Genomic DNA, 22,935 nt, shown 5'->3' with positions numbered 1-22,935 from the left:
GCTTTCCCTATGGCCTAAAGTAGAAAAGAAAAAATAAAAGCTCCGTGCTCTTACTGAGTTGTTGCTACTGGAACAGTAATAGCCTAAGAACATAAGTATGGAGGTGGAGGAAGGCAGGATGAGGAGCCTGCTATTTTCATAGCAGTGCGTTGGTGGCTGTTTGTCTTGGTTCATTATCATTGCTGTTCAATATCAAGTGGTTGTTCGTGCTGTATCTCTTTGCCTGTACTATAATTTAATCCATTTATGTTCTATTCTGTATGTTTTTCTTTGCCAGACTCGATTCTGTCATTATGAAAACTTTTTCTGTTACCATTCATACATACTAGCCTTTATTAGAGAAAAGATAGTTGTAGAAAGTAACTTAAACATTTATGGACCCCCAAGAAAGATAAAGACATTTTCTTTTTAAATCTAGGTTTTTAACAAATTTGGGGGTCTTGATTTTGTAATCTTAAACAAGCATTTCATGACAAGTTAAAGAAGTGAGTTGCATTAGATCTGTGAAATACCAGAATCACTTTGCTCTAATCTACTTTTAAGTTGGATCCTGTGTCTTAGGTTTTTCTAAGTCTGAAGGTTTACTTTTCCTCATCCTAACTTAGGTAAGTATTACTAGAAGATATGTTGACTGTTTTACTAGCCTGACCTGAGAACTTATTCTTGGGCCCCTCTTAACCAAGAGAGAGAGCCAAGTTTCCTAGCTGCTTAGAGTGGGCACAGAGGAGATCCATTGACATCTGACTTTTTGCTGACTCATTGGTTATATAAGCCTTGTAAATACAGTTATCCATATACTCATTAGGTTACTGGGCAGGTGGTCCACTTCCTGTTTACTGATCTTTTCTTCCCTCAGCATCCTCTTCTTCCTTAAGACTTTGTGGTAACATAGTCTCAACTATTAACCAAGTGAATTCTAAGAAGTGAAGAAAAATCTTTTTTTTTTCTTTTTTGGTATTGCTTTGTTAACTTTTTTTTTTTACCTTGATTATGATAAAATTCCAAATTCTGTATTCTCTTGGCACATGAAACTCACAGTAATAATACCTTTCCTCATTTATGGCCTGGTTAAAGTAATAACTTCCTTTTCTGTTTTTGAGATTTCAGTTCAAATGCCATTGTTCAAAGAATTCTTCTATAACCTCCCAATCTAAAGTAGGTTTCCCTCCCTTACGTTATTCCTCTTTTCACAGCATCCTGTTTTTTTTTCTTTGTAGTGCTTCTCAATAATTTCTATCATTTGATTACTGGTTCTTTCATCTCTATCACTTTTATCCACTCAGTTGTTAAGCCTCATGAAAGCAGAGATGCTTTGTTTTGTTCATCAGTATATGCCCAGTCACCTAGCAGAGTGCCTGGCTGAAAGTTGAAGAAAGGACAAGTAGGCAGTATTGTATGTGCAGAGGCCCTGTGGTGAAAAGAAAGGATAAGCAGCAGGGGGGTTGAAAAAGACCGGTTTGACTAGAGTAGGGGAAGTATGCTGTAAGATGAAGCTCAAGAAATAGATCCAGGGCTTAATCATGTAGGACTGACTTGATAGGCCATATTCAGATACTTGTTCTTTTAAGAGATGGCAGGCAGGATCCGGCGGGGGATCAGTTAAGCATCTGAATCTTGGTTTGAGCTCAGGTCATGATCTCATAGTTCGTGAGGTTGAGTCCAGTGTCAAGCCCTGCTCAGAGTCTACTTGGGATTCTCTCTCCCTCTTTCTGCCCCTCCCCCCCAAAAAGGTTGTAGGAAGCTAAGTAGAATAATTTAAGCATTTGGTGATTTAGAACTTCTTTTTTTAAAAAAAGTCTATGCACAGTGTGGTGCTCGAAGTCACCACCTCAAGATTAAAAGTCACATGCTCTACAGACTAAGTCAGCCAGGCACCTCAGCAATTTAAAAAACAAAACAAAACAAATCCAGCTTAACTGAAAGCCTAAATGAATTCAGGTAGATCAGTCAGTGATCCAGGAAAGAGATGACAAGATTTGTCCTTAGATGGTGGCAGTAGAGATAAATGGGAGAGTATTATAATTTGATGGAAAATTGGAAAGTAAAATAGATAGGACTTGGTGTTGAATTGGATATAGGTAGAAGGCAGATGTCAGGAATGGTTCCTGGGCTTTGGTTTGGTTCGGTTTGGTTTGGCCTTGGCTTGGGCTTGTTTGGTAACCAGGTGAATAGTGTGTTGTTTTTCCTGAGATAGAGAACACTGTAAGAAAACCAGGTTTAGAAGAGGGATTGTGGTGTTTGGTTTTAGACATGCAGATTTTGCTTTTGTTTGTTTGTTTGTTTTAATGTTTTATTTATTTCTAGGAGAGAGAGAGAGAGACAGCGTGAGCAGGGGAGGGTCAGAGAGAGAGGGAGTCACAGACTGAAACAGGCTCCAGGCTCTGAGCTGGCAGTCAGCACAGAGCCCGACACGGGGCCCGAACCCACGAACCGCGAGATCATGACCTAAGCGAAAGTCAGACGCTTAACCGACTAAGCCACCCAGGCACCCCTAGACATGCAGATTTTGATATAGTCAGGTAGGTTTTTGGATCTATACATCTGGATTTCCGAAGGATATTTTGCTACTATTAGCATTGAGGAGCTTCAGAAACACCCATGGAATAGAGTGCAAAACAGTGGTTTAGACCTACCTTGGGATCTCATCTCCTACCAGAGCCCTGTTTATATAACCTCATGAGCCATTGAATTATCTTAAAGAAGCTACTATGTTTACTTCTTCTGGGTCTTTGTTCATACTGCATTGTCATCCTGAAATGCCTTTCCTTGTCACTTTTCTTTTTATCAAAAACTTCCTCCTTCAAGGCTCATTTCTTTTTTTTTTTTTTTAACCTCCTCCAAGAATCTTCCTCTCTTCCCTTTGCCTTCTTCTGAATACGTGGCTCCTTCCTGTATTCAAGAATTAATTTGCCTTCATATCTGCTATATCATTTACTTAATTGGACCTGTATTTCAGTTGATCATTTTCATGTCTCACCGACTAGATTATGTGTTTCTTGAGAGCAGGATTCCCCTTTATTCAGTGCTTTACATAAGGAAAACAAAGAGTAGTTGCAAAATGAATTAAATAGTATGAAACCTCAATCTTTTGTATAATCTACTTCCGTATATCATAACACCATGATGTCCTTCTTCCATCTATGTACTCCTAATAATCTCTAGGCTGTCCCTGCATTTTACCCTATAGATACCCATATACATCGGAGAACTGGTCTTCCTTTCATAGCCAAAGTCCCTGAACTAATCATTTTCATTATATAATTTAACTTTATTTGTAATTTATCAGAAAAACTGAAATCTTGCTATTGCTTATCACCTGTGAAAAAATTGACCAAGACAGGAAGGACCAGCATCCATACAGGATGTCAGAGACACCTAAGAGATGCTACTAAGGTGACAGTGGAGCAAAGACTTAAAGGGGATGATGGAGTAAGCCATGCAAGTTTGTAGGGAAAAGCGTTACAGGCAGGAGGAACACTAAATGGAAGAGCTTTGAAATGAGTACATGCCTGATACATGCCTGGTACATTCCAGAAACAGCAAGGAAGCCATTGTAGCTGGTGGCAATGGAGTAAGGGATGAATAGTAGGAGATACAGTCAGGAAGGTAATGGATGTGCTGCAGGTGCAAGGTTATGGTTGTTCAGGCCATTGTAAGGACTTTGGTTTTTACTCTGACTCAGGGAATCACTGGAAAGTTTTAGGTGTAAAAGACTGTTGTGACCTCTTTTTTTTTTTTTTTTTTTGAAAGAGAGAGAGCATGTGTACACATGTGCCAACAGAGGAGGGGCAGAGAGAGAGAGGGAGAGAATCCCAAGCAGGCAGGCTCCGTGCTGTCAGCACAAAGCCTGACACAGGACTTGATTCCATGAACCATGAGATCATGACCTGAGCTGATATTAAGAGTCAGAGACGCCTACCCAGGTGAGCCACCCAGGTGCCCCATGACCTGATATATTTTTAAAGGATCACTCTAGCCGCTGTGCAGATAATTGATTATAAAAATATTATTCCAGTGATAGTTAAGAGATTTATTGCAATAGTCCAGGTGACAGTTAATAGTGTCTTATATCAGAGTGGTGGCAGTGGAGTTTCAGTGAGATGTGGTCAGATTTTGCATCTCTTTAACAAGTAGAGCCCAAAACATTTGCTGGAGAAATGCAGTATACATAGGGGGTAACAACTTAAACTCGGGAACCAGACTGTCTGGGTTCGAACATTGGCTTTGCCCCTTCATAACTTTGTGGTCTTGAACAACTTAAATTCTTTATGTTTTAGTTTTCTTAGCTTTAAACTATTGTAGTGTCATTGTAAGAATTATACAATTTACTAAACATACAGAGAATTTAGAACCTTGCCTGGCACATAGTACTTTACTATATGTAATAGGAGCTATAATTATTAATGTTGTTGTTAACTAGATAGAGTATGTGAAAGAAAGAGGAGTTAAAGTTGACTCCAAGGCTTTGGATCTGAGCATGTGGCTCAATGAAGTAGCCATCAGCTGAGATGGGAAAGACTGCAGGAAGAGCAGGTTTTGGGGATATCAGGAACTCAGTTTTGAACTATTAAATTTAAAATGACTATTAGACATCCAAGAAGAGATAAGTAGGTAGCTGGATCTAAAGTTAAGCAAAGTATGGACTGGAGGCATACATTTGGAAGTCGTCAACAAATAAATGGTATTTAAGACCCTTATTGTAAGAGAAAGAAAGAGTATTTAGGCCCTGAAATAGGATTGGGGATGTATAGTTTGGACAGCCCCTCCTTAGAGCTTCCATACTTCAAGCTACCAAACAAGCCTGAAAAGTTCTGTGATAGCTCGGTTATCACAGACCCCCGTGGGGTTTTCCAGATTCTTTCATTGCTTTAGCATTTTATCAAAATTGAGTGAAATAGGATTAAGCTGAGACTTAGAAATCTTTTGTTTTAAGGAAACTTGTGTTATAAAAGTATTTGTAGGGTATTACCTTGTAAAGGGGAACTCATTGGTGACACGTTTTACAAATTGGCTAATCCACACATGGATTTTTTTATGTATTTTTAAATCCTCAAAAGTGAAAACATTTCTGTGTCACCTTCTTCTTTTGCTGGCTCGTGAATGCTCCAGAAAATAGAAACTAATTTTAGCCTTAGCTGATTTGTGTGCTTCAGACCAATCAATCTAAAGTCTTGTGAGAATGGTTTTTAAATAATCCATAGCCCAAGTCACTATTTCTTTTTAATAAATCATAATCTCAGAAGGAAACTTGGATCATCTATTGCAAATGTCAATCATTATATTCTCATGTGACATTTTTAACATCTAGGCATGAAGTCTCTGTTGGGGACTTCCAGTGGTATACGTGAACTGATATTTGAAACCCCCTGGTTAAGTTGAACAATGCACATCTCATTTTCAGTATATGTTACTTATTTTTTCTTTTAGTTACCAGGGAGGGCGCTTTCTCTCATAATCTGTTACTCATCTGTAAAATAAATTTTCTTAACTGGTTGACCTTGTAGGTTCCTTCCTAGTTCAAGGAACCTGTACCCATCAAAAAAAAAAAAAAAGCATTTAATCATTACAAAGGAGCATGTTACTGTCTACTGGGATTGCAGGCTCCTTAAGTGCTTTCCTTTTTTTTTTTTTTTTTTTTTTNGTACTTCCAATGCCTAATATAGGCCCTGCACATAGGAGACATTCTGCAAAGGTTTGTTAAAATGACAGTAAACCATCTGACCAGGCTCACATGAATCCATTAAGTCCAAACATCAGGCCTGGCAGTGCTAATCCTCAATGATGTCTTTACGTAAGCCAGGAAACCAGTGTTCCTTTGACAAAGCCATTCTGAGCAGCAATCCTAGATCCTGTAATGGATGTTTTGCAGTTGGGTTAGAGCAGCGTAGACCAGATAGGATGTTAATAATCTAAACGGATATTCAGCCCAGTGATTTTTTCTTAGCAGCCTTGGAGGGATGAGAATCATCTATTGGAAACTGTTTTTTCTTACAAAAATTCTGGCATTTGTTCCATTTGTAGTAACATAAGCTTAGTCACTTTATGACATATGAGATCTAGAAGAATCATGTTAAGGCAGTGCTGGTGAGCATTTATATTCCACATTTCCTAGATATCTTTGCACAAAGCATGGTGCTAGCTTCTTGGGGTACCAAGATGAATATGACTTGATCCTGTCCTCAGGAACTTAGGTCAGTAGAAGCAAAACACCCAGTGATTTCAACATACTGTGGTAAGGACATTGAGAGAGATATATGTATAGGTATATAGGAATATGAAGAAAGCCATTAATCTAGCTAGGAGAGGGAAGTTGTTGGGAAATAGGTCCTGGAAGAGATTACACCTGAACTGGTTCTTGAAGGATGAATAGAAGTAAGCCAGAAAAGGAAGGAACATGCCCTTGACTATGTGGATGGAAGCCCAGAGGTGTGTAACAGAGTGCCATGTCAGAAGACCAGATTATACAGGTGTGACCCTTAGTCTATGTGGATTTAAATGTAAGGTTTCCATTGTTTCCAAGTGATCCATGATACAGTTTTTCGTCATTTGCTGAGGCACGTAGTAAGATCTTTAACCACAAAACTAGTGCCCAAACTCCACCTGTATTCACATTTCAGTGAGCATGTCCTCTACTCATTGTCACATACATGGTATTCCCCATGAGGTTATTGTAAAACTTTGTTATTTATAGAAAATTGATCTGAAAAGTGCTGGTTGTAGAAAAGCACATAGGGCCTTAAAGTGGTTCTTAGTGTACAAAAAGGAAGTTTGGGATAAACTAACCTACAGTACCAAATTAAAAGTGGCCAGGATTATTATTTTTTTAATATTTTTATTTATTTCTAGGAGAGAGAGAGACAGCGTTGAGCAGGGAAGGGTCAGAGAGAGAGGGAGACAGACTCTGAAATAGGCTCCAGGCTCTGAGCTAGCAGTCAGCACAGAGCCCGACGCGGGGCTCGAACCCACGAACCGCGAGATCATGACCTAAGTGAAAGTCGGACGCTTAACCGACTAAGCCACCCAGGCGCCCCAAAAGTGGCCAGGATTATTATCATGAGTATGATTTGTATATCATTGATTTTTCAAACTTTTTAAAATTAAGCAGTAAGACATTATTTTATTTTTCTAAGCAAACTCTTCCCAGAATACCCATATAACAGATGAAAGTAGAGGTAATCCCCTCTGTGGTAATCCAGACACATCTCTGTAGAACCTAGGACTGTTTCATATAACCAGAGTTCTGTGTAAAAACATGAAAAAGTGATCCCTAGAATTTACAGGAAAAACTCTGTTCTGTACAAGGATTATTTATCAAATGAGAAAAAAAAAACTTTGTGACAGGTAAAAAGGCCTAATTTTCAGACTGTAAGTTGAATCTTGATTTTAGCTCCAAAGTAAAAATGGAATGCATAGAGAAAAAGCTTGCTGGCTATGGGCTGGTGGAACTTAGTTCATTTTTATTTTCTACTACTCCCACTTGAGATTTCCTCTTGATTGCACAGCAGACTAAATGTCAGTCAGAATTGCACATGAAAGAATTGCTTAACACAGTTGTGCTTACTGTGAGAAAGGTAGGGCATGTCATTTCTACAGTGAGACATGGAAATAGGTGAAAAGTCTTCCCATAATAAATATATACTTGCTGCACAAAGTGCTAATAGACTTGAGGTTTCTTTTCTTTTTGTTAAGGATAAGGTAATGGGTGGAGGTGGGGGTGGGGTGGCAAAGGCAAGCATCCAGGAAATGATGATACAGAGTTAAAGCCAGAGTTATATAACTCCTACGAGAGGACTCTGCTCTGTTGCACCTTCTCAACACAACCTGCCTGGCAGAAAAAGAAAAATTTACATGATGAACCAGAGTATCTTTGTGTTTATCATTAATTAGAAGATCAATTTCTGTCCTGTTCTTAAGACCAAAATTATGAATCTCTAGGGATTACAGTTATTGNTCTCTCAGCAATCAAATATTCTATCCTCTTGCCCCCACTAAATAATATAAGTGCACTTGAATTGCACCACAGACTCCCAATTTTGGGTCAAAGCCGTGGCCAAGAAAAAAACTGGCAGAATAATGGAGCTTCATCTGCAGGTGCCTAAGTATTCAATTTGCAAAGGCTCCTACTGCACAACCTATTCTATGAAATTGGCCTTGGAAAAGATCTACTTTCAGAAAAACCAAAATAGTCCAGATTCTATTTGTTTTCAGATTAATTACACAGGCTTCCCCACTTTCCACCCCCTTCTTTTACCCTAAAATACCTGCTTCATTTTCTCAGAAATGATGTGGATTATTTAGTGTGTGGAGATTTCTTGAAAGAGAGCCAATATTCTTTAAAGCGTAGATAAAATGACTTCATTCCACTAAGTAGATAGGATGGGGCTTTTGGCTTTTATTGAAGGCAGTGATGTCAAGTCAGGGATTTCTGAATCTTTTCTAGTTACAAATGTGTACTTTTGAGTAATGAACCAGATAAGAAATAGAAAAAGGTAAGTTTGTGAATGTTCATGATGTTTGGCAGGCATAATCTGATTTCATATATGTTTAACATTTTTTCAAATAATCAAATAAGAGAATTATATAGATGAGAAAACTTAGACTCAAAGAGAACAAGTAGGTAGCCCAAAGATACCTAGCTAGTAGCAAAGCCAGGTGTGAACCCAGGCCCTTCTACTCCTGTCATTGCTCTTTCCACCATGTTCCTTCATACATGATTGTTCTCAAAGTTGGATGCTGCCATATTCTGACACTTTCATACACTCAGAGAAGGTACATAGATCTTAATGTAAATGCAAATGAATATTGCAAGCCATAAAACGTTTATCAAATATTCTCCCCAAGATAGTTCTATTCTCCCCCTGATTAATTGGTGTTTTGAGGCATCACTGTTTAAATTTTGTCTTGGGCTATTTTCTGATTAATTAACTAAGATCTGTTAATAGATCATTTAAGCATGGCACGTTTTTTTGAGATTTTATTTTTAAGTAATCTCTACACCCAGTATAGACTCAAACTCAGAACCCCGAGATCAAGAGTCACATGGCTTACTGAATGAATCAGCCAGGCACCCCCTGGCATATGAATTCTTTTTTTTTTTTTTAATGTTTGTTTCTTTTTGAGAGAGAGAGAGAGAGAGAGGGAGGGAATGTGAGCAGAGGAGGGTCAGAGAGAGAGAGAGGGGAGAGAGAATTTCAAGCAGGCTCCATACTGTCGGCACAGAGCCCAGTGCACAGCTCAATCCCATGAACTGCGAGATCATGACCTGAACCAAAATCAAGTAGGACGCTCAACCAACCCAACCACACAGGTGCCCCGGCAAATGCATTAATAGTCAGAAACAAAGTGCAAACAAAGCAGCATTTCTATTTGTTATAGCAACAGTTAAATAACGAATTGTAGCCTTTGACCATACTTCTAGCTGTGTAGCACTTTGCCTTGCTTACAGTAAGTAGTCAAAATATATTTAACTGACTGATTTTTGCTCCTAGCTTTTTATGGTACAAATTAATTCTACCCCCAGCCAAAAGTGGCCAGGACTTGCTACACTGGTAGGTATGATCAATCATGAAAGCCCTTCAGCCTAGGTCACATGAAGCTCTATTGAATAAACGCTATTGCTACTGCTGTCAAACTGCCACTTGATAAGGTAATAGGAAGTACCTCACAGTCACTTCATTTGTAAATTAGTAATAACATTGTCTACTTTATAGTGCTGTTGTGAGCTTTGGAAGATTAGCTAGCCAGCTACCAGCCACAAGTCCAACAGTTAAGAAAGATGACTATTACTTGTACTGTAGTACCTTGAATAACATTATTCTTTTGGTTCAGACTCTCTATATCCCATGATTATGCCTGAAATGTGAAAGATCTTAAAAGGAAGTATATTCTAGAATCTTTTAGTATTTGAATTTTTAAAAAGAACTACTTAGGATGATAGAAAAAATAATAGCCAGTACTAACTGCTTACTCTGTGCCCAGGACTGTTTTTGAGCACTTTTATGTTTATTTACTCATTTCATCCTCAGAACGGTCTTTGAAGTGGGCATTAGTTTTATTCCCATTTTACAATTGATGAAATGGATGCAGAGGTTAAGCAGCTTGTCCCAGGTCACATGAGTAGTAAGTAGCAAAGCTGGATTTGAACCCAAGCAGTTTTGTGCCAGAATCCATGGCCAAATTAAATAGCTTTGTTTTTCTGATTTGTGCCTTTTCATGTATGTTTAAGAAAGTCCTTCCCTATTTTCCAATACTGCCTTCTAAAAGATTTAAAATTTGCTTTTTGGGACACCTGCATGACTCAGTTGGTTAAGCATCTGACTCTTGATATTGGCTCAGGTCATGATCTCACAGTTTGTGAGACTGAACCCCAAATTGGGCTCTGTGCTGACCACGCAGAGCCTGCTTGGGATTTTCTTTCTCTCCCCCTCTCTCTCTCTGCCTCTCCCCCACTCATGCACACTCTCTTTTTTTCTCTCTCTCTCTCAAAATAAATAAATATTAAAAAAATAAAAATTAAATAAAATTTGCTCTTCATATTTGCAATTTAATTAATTGTCTGGAATGAGGTAGGAATCTAATTTTATGTTGTTATATATGGATAGCCTAATATGCCAACAAAGGCTTTTGAAAAAGAGAACTGCTTTTCAGTTGATGCGTTTATAACTCACAGCTAATAAGCAATCTTACCTCTGAGGGCTTTTGTTCATAACTCAAAAGATACTAAGAGAGTACTCACAGCCCCTGTCCTGTAAATCTATAGTTCAGTTTATCTTTTTTTCTTTCCTCCTCCATTCCTCTTCTCCTCTACCCTTTTTTTTCCCCCCTCTCCACCTGTCACAATTTCTCCCTCTTCTCTTTCCTTCCTTTTGAAGGATAGTGCCTGCCAAAATAAGAAAGAGTTACTAACTGAGTGATTCATAGTGTTATACTTTCCTTCTGCAGAAGCTGTGGGGTTAGTTTTCTTTAAAGGCTGAGGACAGTGGGTTCTGTCAGATATACTCTTGCAGGCAAATTGATGCCTCTCAGTGGGAGTTATGTACTGGAAAGATACAGTGTGGCCCCAGACAACTCAGGTAGGACAGAAGTCAGATTAAAGACAGTCTGGTCTACCTCTTTAGTTACTGTGTAGGGAAATAAAATCACAACTAAGCTGTGATCTTTTATAAATAATTATATTGAGAGGCGCCTGGGTGGCTTAGTCGGTTAAGCGTCCAACTTTCGCTTAGGTCATGATCTCGCGTTTCGTGGGTTCGAGCCCCGCGTCGGGCTCTGTGCTGACTGCCAGCTCAGAGCCTGGAGCCTGTTTCAGAGTCTGTGACTCCCTCTCTCTCTGACCCTCCCCTGTTCACGCTGTCTCTCTCTCCTAGAATAAATAAAAATATTTAAAAAAATAATAATTATATTGAAATGTTATTGTGGCCTTTTTCAAATTTAGAGATAAAATAAAACCTTGATTTTAGTCCCAAAACCACATTTTCATCAGTATGATCAATACTTACTCTCCCTGAGTAATAGTTAAACTTGTTTTCTGTACCTGCACTTCTTTACACAAGAGACTGCATGTAAGATGATATTCAGATAACAAAGAACCTAAGAAAACTAGATAATGCATAAGCTTGTAGCCTTGGATCAGTGGTATTTCATTTTTGCTTTCCTTTCCTTTGTAGATTTGAGCTATTAAACATAAGTACACAATCAGGGTCTACTACATACTATAGTTATGGGATCTGAAATCCCATTCAGAAAGAAAATCACGCAGTGGGAACCCTATACAACTGAAGAGAGTGGGTTTCTAGGAGCTCCACTTTCAACTCTTGGCAACGTGGTTATCTGGGACTCTGGCTCATTCTTTCTGCTGCTTCCCTCTGGCCCTTTCACTGCTTATTAGCTTGCACCTAAAAATGAATGGGGCCGATGGAGGAAGTTACACAAAATAATTATTGTGCTAGTCCCTAACTATTCTGGACATTTTTGTTGTTAGGGGAACATAATGTCATTTTGCTATTCATTTCAGTTTTAAATTATCTTTTGATTTTATTTAAATGCACACGATTTCTCATTTGTTCATCTAAAAAGGAAATACATTTTTATTCACATCAGTAGTACAAATTAATTCCGGTAATGAACTAGTATGTTTGGAGTTAGAGAGTACTATAATTCCTGCTCAGGTGGCAAACTGAGGAGATAACCAAGTTGAAACAAAGACTGACAGGTTAATTATCAGCAGTTCACAAATATTTCACATTTGGTATATTATCACAAAAAATGTAATTCAAGTTTTTAAAATATGAGGGTAACCCACAGTTCTTTCTATCACATTGCTGCTGGCTACAAATTAGGGTTGGGGACTATGATCTTAACCTCCAAGATGGTAACTTGTAATTTGACCATCATACTAGGAATTTTATTACCTGAGATGGTTCTTTTATTATTTATTTCTGTTACTGCTCAGTAGAGAGCGATTTCTTTTTTTTTTTCTTAAATAGTTTATTGTCAAGTTGGGTTCCATATAACACCCAGTGCTCATCCCAACAAGTGCCCTCCTCCATGCCCATGACCCCCCTTCCCCTACCCCCATCCCCATCAGCCCTCAGTTTGTTCTCGGCACTCAAAAGTCTCTCATGGTTTGCCTCCCCCCACCCCAGCTATTTTCTTCCTTCTCCTCCCCCATGGTCCTCCATTAAGTTCTTCCTAATCCTCCTATACATGCAAACATATGGTATCTGTCCTTCTCTGCCTGACTTATTTCGCTCAGCATAACACCCTCAAGGTCCATCCATGTTGCTACACATGGCCACATTTCATTCTTTCTCATTGACATGTAGTATTCCATCGTATAGATAAACCACATCTTCTTGATCCATTCATCAGTTGATGGACATTTAGGCTCTTTCCATGTTTTGGCTATTGTTGAGAGTGCTGCTATAAACATTGGGGTCCATGTGCCCCTATGCATCAGCACTCCTGTATTCCTTGGGTAAATTCCTAGGAGTGCTATTGCAGGGTCATAGGAGAGTTCTATTGTTAATGTTTTGAGGAACCTCCAGACTGTTTTCCAGAGGAGCTGCACCAGTTGACATTCCCACCAACAGTGTAGGAGGGTGCCCATTTCTCCACATCCTCGCCAGTATCTGTAGTCTCCTGATTTGTTAATTTTAGCTTTTGATCTTGATGAGGTCCCAGTAGTTCATTTTTGCTCTTGACTCCCTTGCCTTTGGGGATGTGTCAAGTAAGAAATTGCTGCAGTTGAGGTCAAGGAGGTGGTTTCCTGCTTTCTCCTCTAGGGTTTTGATGGTTTCCTGTCTCACATTCAGGTCCTTTATCCATTTTGAATTTATTTTTGTGTATGGTGTGAGAAAATGGTCTAGTTTCATTCTTCTGGATGTTGCTGTCCAGTTCTCCCAGCACCATTTGTTAAAGAGGCTGTCTTTTTTCCATTGGATACTCTTTCCCGTTTTGTGAAAGATTAGTTGGCCATACATTTGTGGGTCCACTTCTCAGTTCTCAGTTCTGTTCCATTGGTCTATGTGTCTGTTTTTGTGCCAATACCATACTATCTTGATGATGACAGCTTTGTAGTAGAGGCTAAAGTCTGGGATGGTGATGCCTTCTGTTTCGGTTTTCTTCTTTAATATTACTTTGGCTATGCGGGGTCTTTTGTGGTTCCATACAAATTTTAGGATAGTTTTGTTCTAGTTTTGAGAAGAATGCTGGTGCAATTTTGATTGGGGTTGCATTGAAGATATAGATTGCTTTGGGTAGTAATGACAATTTAACATTATTTATTCTTCCCATTCATGAGCATGGAATGTTTTTCCATTTCTTGAAGAACAATTGAAATTGTTCTTCAGTTTCCTTCATAAGTTTTCTATAGTTTTCATCATACAGATCTCCTATATCTTTGGTTAGATTTATTCCTAGGTATTTATTTCTTTGTGTGCAATTGTGAATGGGATCAGTTTCTTAATTTCTCTTTCTGTTGCTTCATTATTGGTGTATAAAAATGCAACCGATTTCTGTATGTTGATTTTGTACCCTGCAACTTTGCTGAATTCATGGATCAGTTCTAATAGGCTTCTGGTGGAGCCTGTCGGGTTTTCTACGTAGAGTATCATGTGGTCTGCGAAAAGTGAAAGTTTGACTTCTTCTTTGCCAATTCTGATGCCTTTTATTTCCTTTTGTTGTCTGATGGCTGATGCTAGGATGTCCAGCACTATGTTAAACAACAGTGGTGAGAGTAGACATCCCTGTCCTGTTCCTGATCTCAGGGGGAAAGCCCTCAGTTTTTCCCCATTGAGGATGATGTTAGCTGAGGGCTTCTCATAAATGGCTTTTATGATATTTAAGTAAGTTCCTTCTATCTCAACTTTCTCTAGGGTCTTTATTAAGAAGGGATGCTGTATTTTGTCAAATGCTTTTTCTGCATCTATCAACAGGATCATATGGGTTTTATCTTTTCTTTTGTTAATGTGATATATCACATTGATGGGGATTTGCGAATATTGAATCAACCCTGTAACCCAGGAAATGAATCCCAGTTAATCATGGTAGATAATTCTTTTTATGTGCTGTTGCATTCGATTTGCAAGTATCTTGGTGAGGATTTTTGCATTTCTAAAGACTTCGTGCATGAGCCCTACTAATGTACCACAAGCCACACCCAAGGGTTATTTTTTTCTCTTGAGTTAAGGAAACCTGACCTCTCCCAGCTTTGGCTAACAGCTTTGAAATTGGATAGTTTGTTTTCAAATCTAAGCAGCTTGTCGTTTTTTTAATATCCTTTGAATGGTAGCTCACCTGTATGAAGGATAGTCATTCTGTGCTTTGGAGTCCCTTGTCTAATAAAAACCTTTTACTGTATAGAACTCACAAAGTTTGAGCTCCAAAAGACCTGAACTTAGTGGTTGACTTGATTAATTTCTTAACCTCTTACTGTCCCTCTCCCTGGGTTTCTCTTGCCCACGTTAATCACAGTTACTTATGATCTGGGATATTAATTCTAAGAGGATACCAGTCATACCTTCTCTTTCTTACCTCCACCTGTTTCCAGTTACCAATTGAGTGTCCCTATTAGAACAGAATAATTCATCAGCCTTGACATATTTTGGATAAAAACACATTGTGATTAAAAAAAATAGGATTTTTATATCTAGCCAGTAAAATACCTATTCTCACCAGCATTTTGGATGACCATAATCTGAGAGCATGGATTGGAATTACAGTGATGTCTGAATACTAAAATGATTTTCATATAATTAAATTGAAATGCAGATGTACCTTGTTCCACAAAAACTGTATACAAAGAATGTTTGTGAATTCAATCATGCTTTAAACCCACTAGGGGAGCTTTGTTATTTAAAGAAATATTGTAATAAATTCTGTAACCAAGGAAGACACGCCCAATTTACATCTTGTGCAAATCTTTTTTCATATGTCTGTTTTGTGTAAAGCAAAGTATACTTATATAAGGACAATACCCAAGAGGGAGGTGGAGCTTGTACAGGACAGGAGGAATTTGGTCAACTATCTCTGCTGAGATCTGAGTGTTTGTAAATTTTCAATACATTCGGCCTCTTGATTCTGGAGAGGTAGCCCTCTTGGGCTCCTTCTAACATCCACTTCTTCTTTTTACACTAGATCGAGCGTTTGGAAGTAAGCAGCCTCGCCCAGACTTCCAGTGCAGTGGCCTCCAGCACCGATGGCAGCATCCACACAGACTCTGTGGATGGAACACCGGACCCTCAGCGCACAAAGGCTGCTATTGCCCATCTGCAGCAGAAGATCCTGAAGCTCACAGAACAGATCAAGATCGCACAAACAGCCAGGGACGACAACGTTGCTGAGTACTTGAAGCTTGCCAACAGTGCAGACAAGCAGCAGGCTGCCCGCATCAAGCAGGTGTTTGAGAAGAAGAACCAGAAATCTGCCCAAACAATCCTCCAGCTACAAAAGAAGCTCGAGCACTACCACCGGAAGCTCCGAGAGGTGGAGCAGAATGGGATTCCCCGGCAGCCGAAGGATGTCTTCAGGGACATGCACCAGGGTCTGAAGGATGTGGGAGCAAAGGTGACTGGCTTCAGTGAAGGTGTGGTGGACAGTGTTAAAGGTGGACTTTCTAGCTTCTCCCAGGCAACCCATTCAGCAGCCGGGGCCGTAGTCTCAAAACCCAGAGAGATTGCCTCACTAATCCGGAATAAATTTGGCAGTGCAGACAACATCCCGAACCTGAAGGACTCTTTAGAGGAAGGTCAAGTGGATGATGGGGGGAAGGCTTTGGGGGTGATTTCAAACTTTCAATCAAGCCCAAAATATGGTAGTGAGGAAGACTGTTCTAGTGCCACTTCAGGCTCAGTGGGAGCCAATAGCACCACCGGAGGCATTGCTGTAGGAGCATCCAGCTCCAAAACAAACACCCTGGACATGCAGAGCTCAGGATTTGATGCACTACTACATGAGATCCAGGAGATCCGAGAAACCCAGGCCAGACTGGAGGAATCCTTTGAGACCCTCAAGGAGCATTATCAGAGAGACTATTCGTTAATAATGCAGGCCTTACAGGAGGAACGATACAGGTAAGTTATATGGAATTAAAATCCTAAATTATTTCTATTTGCAGTTCTCCTCCTTTTGGATATGGGGGAGTAGCTTTAAAAGGTCTGAGAAGGGTGTCTTTTTCTGTAGTGTCCAGAGCACTTTAGATATGTCCTGCGACACCTACGTAGGTCCTATCAGAGCAAAACAGAGACACCAAAGTTAAATGACTACTGAGATCATACACCAGTGAAGCGTTTTGGTCAGGGGATGACAATTACTGTAGCTCTCTAGTATTCTTTTCCAGTTTAGGGCATTCACATGAAGCCTGCACTTTCTAAGACATTCCACGTATTTATTTATTATCACAGAACCACAAATCATTGCAACCTACAATTGTACTACACTGAATTCAAAAGGTCTATAACCCTCTGAACTCTTAAGAAATCGAAGAAGAATCTAAGATGTAGCCTGCCTAAAATGTAATGAACACGGTAGATATTTGGCCTTAAATGCACTTATGTGGGCAATTGGTGTCGAGACAGTAGACTGAACATATATCCAGGTGTGTGTGTGTGTGTGTGTATCCATTACCTTTGTTATGAATTGGCAAGTGTTTGAATGGGTGTGGATTTAAACATGAAAACGGTTCTACAGTAGTTGGAGAATTCTCAAAGGGCTAACTGCTTCCAGTCATAATCTGTGCTAAAGGTAGAAGCTGATCTTCTGTTTCATATTACACTCCATATTTATGTTAGACCACTCTTAGTTCTTTAAATACGTGTTTTCTCCCCTTGTTTCCATCACATGCAAAGAGAAATATCCCCCATGAAGTACTCATTCAGATCCAAAGTCTGTCAGGCAGAGAGACAGGCCACCTCACTGAAGGGCCAGTCTTACGGAAGCCATGGGTCAGAGGAGGCCTTGAAAGACCTGAGTTTGGGTCCTGTCCCAGATACTAACTCAAGGGAATCCTCAGTTCTTCTACTCTAATACCAGAGGTTGAACAGACAGTCTCTTAAGGTCCATTTCACCTCTTTAAAAAAATAAAATAATTTTTTTTTAAAGTTTGCTTTTAGGAGAGAATTTTAAGGCTTGCAATAAATTGTTCATGTGCATCACTTAGCTCTGAGAGGAGTGACAGCTAAGAGCTGTTTTCAGGTGATAAAAATACTATTCAGTAATTCAGTCCTGCCTCTTATCTTTGCTCTACTGTCCTTCAATTCTAACTTACGACTTTAAGGGAAAAGAAAAGTGAGTGTGGGAGAGAGAAATAAAGTTCTAAAAGTAAATATGTTTCTATTATTTCAGTGTTTTATATATTCTTTCATATACTCTAAAGACAATTATCTAAGGTGAGCAGTCTAATAAATATTCAAATATACTCTAAAAATAAAACACTTGATCTCTTGTACAGTGTGAAACCTAACTTCCAAGTTCAAACTCTAGTTCTGCCACTTGTTAACCTTGAAAACTGGGCAAGTTTCTAAACTTCTCAGTCTTGTTTCCTCATCTGTAACATAGGAATAATAATAGCCCTTCATATGCTTATTGTGACATTTAAATGGAAAAATTTATGCAAAGCACATAGGTCAGCACCTGGTCCCCTGAGTGCTCGATTGATGTTAGGTGGCAGCCACTACTGCTGCTATTGAACTAGACCCTTCTGGGTGCCTGAGTGGCTCTCCAAATCTAGGTTTCTGCGCACGTCATGATCTCACAGTTTCACCAATTTAAGCTCCACATTGGGTTCTGCATTGGCAGCATGGAACCTGCTTGGGACTGTCTCTCTNCCCCCCGCCCCTCCCCGACTTGCACTGTCTCTATCTCTCAAAATAAATAAACTTTAAATAAAATAAAATAAACCCCTCTGAACACTGAGACCTGGGCCTCCCTCAGTCAGTTGCTCAAAAACACAATTGCCTGCCCTGATCCCTTTATTTTGAATGGTTGGTAAATTCTTTCAAGCTTAAAATTCATACAGAGCTTGTTGTCTTCCAGTCAGTGTGAGAAAATCAGAGGAAAAACAGGCCTTTCAAGGCCCAGTTTTGTATCCATTTAAAATAATTCAGGAGTACCTGGGTGGCTCGGATTATAATCTCACAGTTCGTGGGTTCAAGCCCGGCATTGGGCCCTCTGCTGTCAGCACAGAACCCACTTCAGATCCTCTCTTTTCCCTCTCTCTCTGCCCCTCCCCCCTTGCTCTCTATCTCTCTCAAAATAAATAAATAAACTTTATTTATTTTTTAACTTTTAATGCTTTATTTATTTCTTAGAGAGAGAGAGAGACAGCGTGAGCAGGGGAAGGTCAGAGAGAGAGGGAAACAGAATCCAAAGCAGGCTCCAGGCTCTGAGCTGTCAGCACAGAGCCCGACACGGGGCTCAAACCCACAAACTGTGAGATCATGACCTGAGCTGAAGTCGGACGCTTAACCAACTGAGCCACCCAGGCACCCCAATAAATAAATAAACTTAAAAAAATCTTTTTAAAAAATAAATAAATAATTTGGAGAGAGGACAGAACTTTGATCATTATCACCTCATTATAAGAATGAAGTCCAAACCACTTGTGAGGTAATGAGGAGTACATTTCTTTCATTGCATTTTTGGTTCTCTGTAGTTGATAAATGATTAGTTTTATGGAATAAAGAAAGAATTTTCAAAACCAGACGTAAAACTTGGAGAGCCAGAGGAAGACAAAGTATAATGTGTAATCTGACTTGTGTCATACCACCTCACCTTTAGAATGATCTTAAATTTTAGATTTCCTTAAAATGGAATCTTTATGTGTGTGTGTGTGTGTATAAAGAAGGAAATATTAAAATATTAAATGAATATAAGTAAATGAATGGTATGTTTCATTAATTTTTTAAATTTAAAGTTTATTTTGAGAGAGAGAGATCATGAGCAGAGAAGGGGGAGAGAAAGAGGGAGAGAGAGGTGATCGAAACAGGCTCTGCACTGTCAGCACAGAGCCCTAATGGGGGGCTTGAACTCATGAACCATGAGATCATGACCTGAGCCGAAACGAAGTCGGATGCTTAACAGACTGAACCATCCAGGCGTCCCTTAAAATAGAAAGAAAGCCTTTTTTTTTTCCAGGAAAGGCAGCAGAAATGTCACAACTATTACACTCAACTATTTTGTTGCACCACTATTCCATGTATAGAGCAGTTAAAAATTTCTTCTCTGTTACATGTTTTTAACCAGTATACTTACTTTTGTTGATCTTTGAACTGTTTCTTATAAGTGAAGTTTTCCCACACGTTGAAGCTTATTCTTAAGCATCAAAACTTTTCACATTTTAAGCATTTGGGGAGAATTTCTCTACCTTCTTTTAACAGAATAATACACCGAACCTTAACTTGATTGGAAATAGCTAGAACAGTAGTGTTCTAGCTCAGTGTTCCTCTCAGGTCAGTGAGAGTGCTAACTGAGGTTATGTGCCTCTGCAGTAAATAGTCCTAGACAGCTTGCTCTTTAAAGTTCTTTCATCTGCTTTTTAGAAAAAAATTTTTTTTCCTTTCCATATCTCTACACTGTTACTGAGCTACCTGCAACAGCCTCTCTTTTCTAATTTCTACTTCAGCTCTATTGTAGGTTTGGCTTTTTGTCTAGGAAGGAAGTAGGCTACCTAGAGATGGATGTACAGGACTCTTTTTTTTTTTTTTTTTTTTTTTTTTTGCTCCCCCACCCCACAACGAACTCTTCTGTGATCAAGAACCAATTAAAGCATACATGCCTGCACTAGATGCATTTCTATGTATTTTCTGTGCTTTTGTTTATTTTACTAATATGTGAGTTGACAGGAGGGAGACCATGTACAGTGTTGCTGCTTGTTATTTAAATGATGAGGAATACACTATCACTAACAGCATTTACTGAACTCCTGTGGTGTACATACGCCAGATGCTTTCTATATATTTACTAATCTTCATAATAGCCCTTCAGGTGGATTGTATTATCCCCATTCTACAGATGAGGAAAGTGAGGCCCAGTAGAGTTTTAAATTTTGCCAAAAGGCTACTCAGCAAGTGGTAAAGCCAGGAATCAAACCCAGTTTTATTTGACTCCAAAGCCAGTGGTTTTGTTTTTGTTTTTGTTTTTGTTTTCCATTTCAGGACAATTTCTGTTTTTCCCCAAGCTCAACCCTGAAAACTATATGATTAAAAAATTAGCCTATAGTCTAGCCCTAGGAATCATTGACTACATCACATCTGGGGCCTTTTCCAGGTCAAAGTTTTACTAAAAGCTAAGTCACTGTTTCTTTTCTTCTTTTTTTTTTTTTCTTTTTCTTTTTTTTTTACCATTTATTTATTTTTGAGAGAGAGAACGAGCAGAAGAGAGGCAGAGAGAGAGACACACACAGAATCCAAAGGAGACTCTAAGCTCTGAGCTGTCAGCACAGAGCCTGATGTGGGCCTCCAACTCACAAACTGTGAGATCATGACCTGAGCCGTAGTCAGATGCTTAACCGACTGAGCCACCCAGGCGCCCCCTGAGTCACTGTTTCTAATGTATTTTATAAAATTCTGTGAATACAAAAGTTCTGGAAAGTTTTCTGCAGCAGTATGGGTAATAGGGGAGGCCTACTTAGGAAACTTTTACTTCCATCCTTATTTCCCCCTTTGCAGAGTCCCTTCTCAGTAATGTCACTCACTTAATTGCTTTCTATTGCTCTCTACCCATGAGTAGTGCCAAGTTAAGATGTTTACCCAAGACCATCTACTTACTGTGAAATAATAAGAAACATTCAAAAGCCTATGGAGTACAGTCTTTGTGTCTTCCCCCACATGTCTGTGCCATGCTGAGTATGTCTTCAGCAACCACATGCATTCAGCCCAGGAAGCCACTGTAACAAAGCTTAGGTATGAACTCCACCTCAACGTTTGATCAGGAATTTGGTGTTCAGCTTTGCATTGGGCTCTCAGATATGAGTGAGAGCATATATTTTGGGAAAATAGGATGCAAAGTTTAGACATTTTTTTAGTGATGGAATTGTGCTAACTTCATATTCTTCTTGTCCATATAGTCTGTGCATAGCATTAAAGTATTATCACAGGTTTGTTAGTGGAACCTGGGTTCATGTAGTACTTCAGAAATAAAAGGGGCCCTTAGATGTCTAGTTTAATCTCATTTCACACATGATTACAGTGAGACCCGGAAAGATAAAGTAACTTTTGCCAGGTCACACAGTAAAATGGCGTAACATATATTTACTCTGCTGGGGCGCCTGGGTGGCTTAGTTGGTTAAGCGTCCGANATAAAATAAAAACATTAAAAAAAAAAAATATATATATATATATATATTTATTGTGCTAAAAACTGGAGGACTAGTCCTGTTCCCATGGTGGGTGTAATGTATTAATGAGCCACCACAGGAAAAAGTTGAGCTGTGGCAAAATGTGTTGAAAAAAGCAGAGAACTAGGAAACCATTCATTGACAGTTTTATGGGTTCCTTTTGTAGTTTTTCCCTTAGGAGGTCTGGCCCGGAATCCTTCTCAGCTACTGCCAGTATATGGCAGTGTCATGTAGGGCAGGCTAAAACCCTCCTCATGTTCATGAGCAGTAATGCGATTTTGAAAGCTTCTATTTTAAGGGGATTCCTGTCTTTTGGAAACTGGCTTCTCAATATGTTTGTATTAAGCTCAGGGATATTTTAAATTGCCCTGAGTCATAAGAGCAAAAATATAGAAGAAGGCAGTCACCACGAGCAGTCATCACGTGCAGTGGAACCATGGGTAGCTAGGCTAACCCAATTAACACAGGTCATTGGAGTTTTCACTAAACATATGGTCAGTTAAATATTATTTTACCATCACTAGACATGAGAAAGGCATGATCAGAGACAGCTATTTTAGCTCCATTATTCCAGGTGTTAAATCTATATCAACTGTAAATTGATCTGAGAGTCTCCAGAGTATATGTAGACTAGGTTTGAACAGTAAGCTGAAATTGAAGCTGAGAATATTGGATCAAATTAGCTGTTATAAAGGAAAAAAAACAATTGAAATATGTCCTTATGAAGAATAAGACCTTCCATGAAAGACATTTACAGATGTGCTCTTCCCAGTTAGCCACTGAAGAGGTATTGGAAGAAGAATAGGAGGGAAGAAAAGAGGAAGAGAAATTATTTTACTTCAGTAATTAATTGAGGTTGGACAAGCCTGAATTCACTTGCCAGTTCTGACACTAGTTAGCTCTGTGATAGTATGTAACTCATCTGAGCCTCAGTTTTCTCTGTAATGATGTCTATTGTACAGGCATGTTGAGATTATTAAAGGAGATAATGTATGTCGAAGCACCTAGTATAGTCTGTGCCGGGAGGTGGGAAAGCTGTCATTACCAGGTTTCCAATGGCCTACAAAGCCACCTCACCCCCCCCCCCCACCTTTTTTTTTTTT

The 22,935-nt window shown here is 39.2% G+C and overlaps 1 protein-coding gene across 7 annotated transcripts in view; it reads left to right on the top strand.

The window, feature by feature from the left end:
- Positions 1-22,935, top strand: part of TMCC1 (transmembrane and coiled-coil domain family 1) — a 261,826-nt gene that overhangs the window by 220,902 nt on the left and 17,989 nt on the right. For all 7 annotated transcript variants that reach the window (XM_077751622.1, XM_077751621.1, XM_077751620.1 and 4 more), the window contains one exon: positions 15,637-16,571. In XM_077751622.1, the coding sequence (XP_077607748.1) occupies positions 15,637-16,571 (935 nt within the window). The remainder of the gene's footprint in view (positions 1-15,636; positions 16,572-22,935) is intronic.

Source organism: Crocuta crocuta, unplaced genomic scaffold (genome assembly GCF_008692635.1).
Source record: "Crocuta crocuta isolate KB4526 unplaced genomic scaffold, BGI_CrCroc_1.0 scaffold69-1, whole genome shotgun sequence".
In the NCBI taxonomy this organism is placed as follows: domain Eukaryota; kingdom Metazoa; phylum Chordata; class Mammalia; order Carnivora; family Hyaenidae; genus Crocuta; species Crocuta crocuta.
This window is presented reverse-complemented; position numbering and strand designations above follow the sequence as displayed.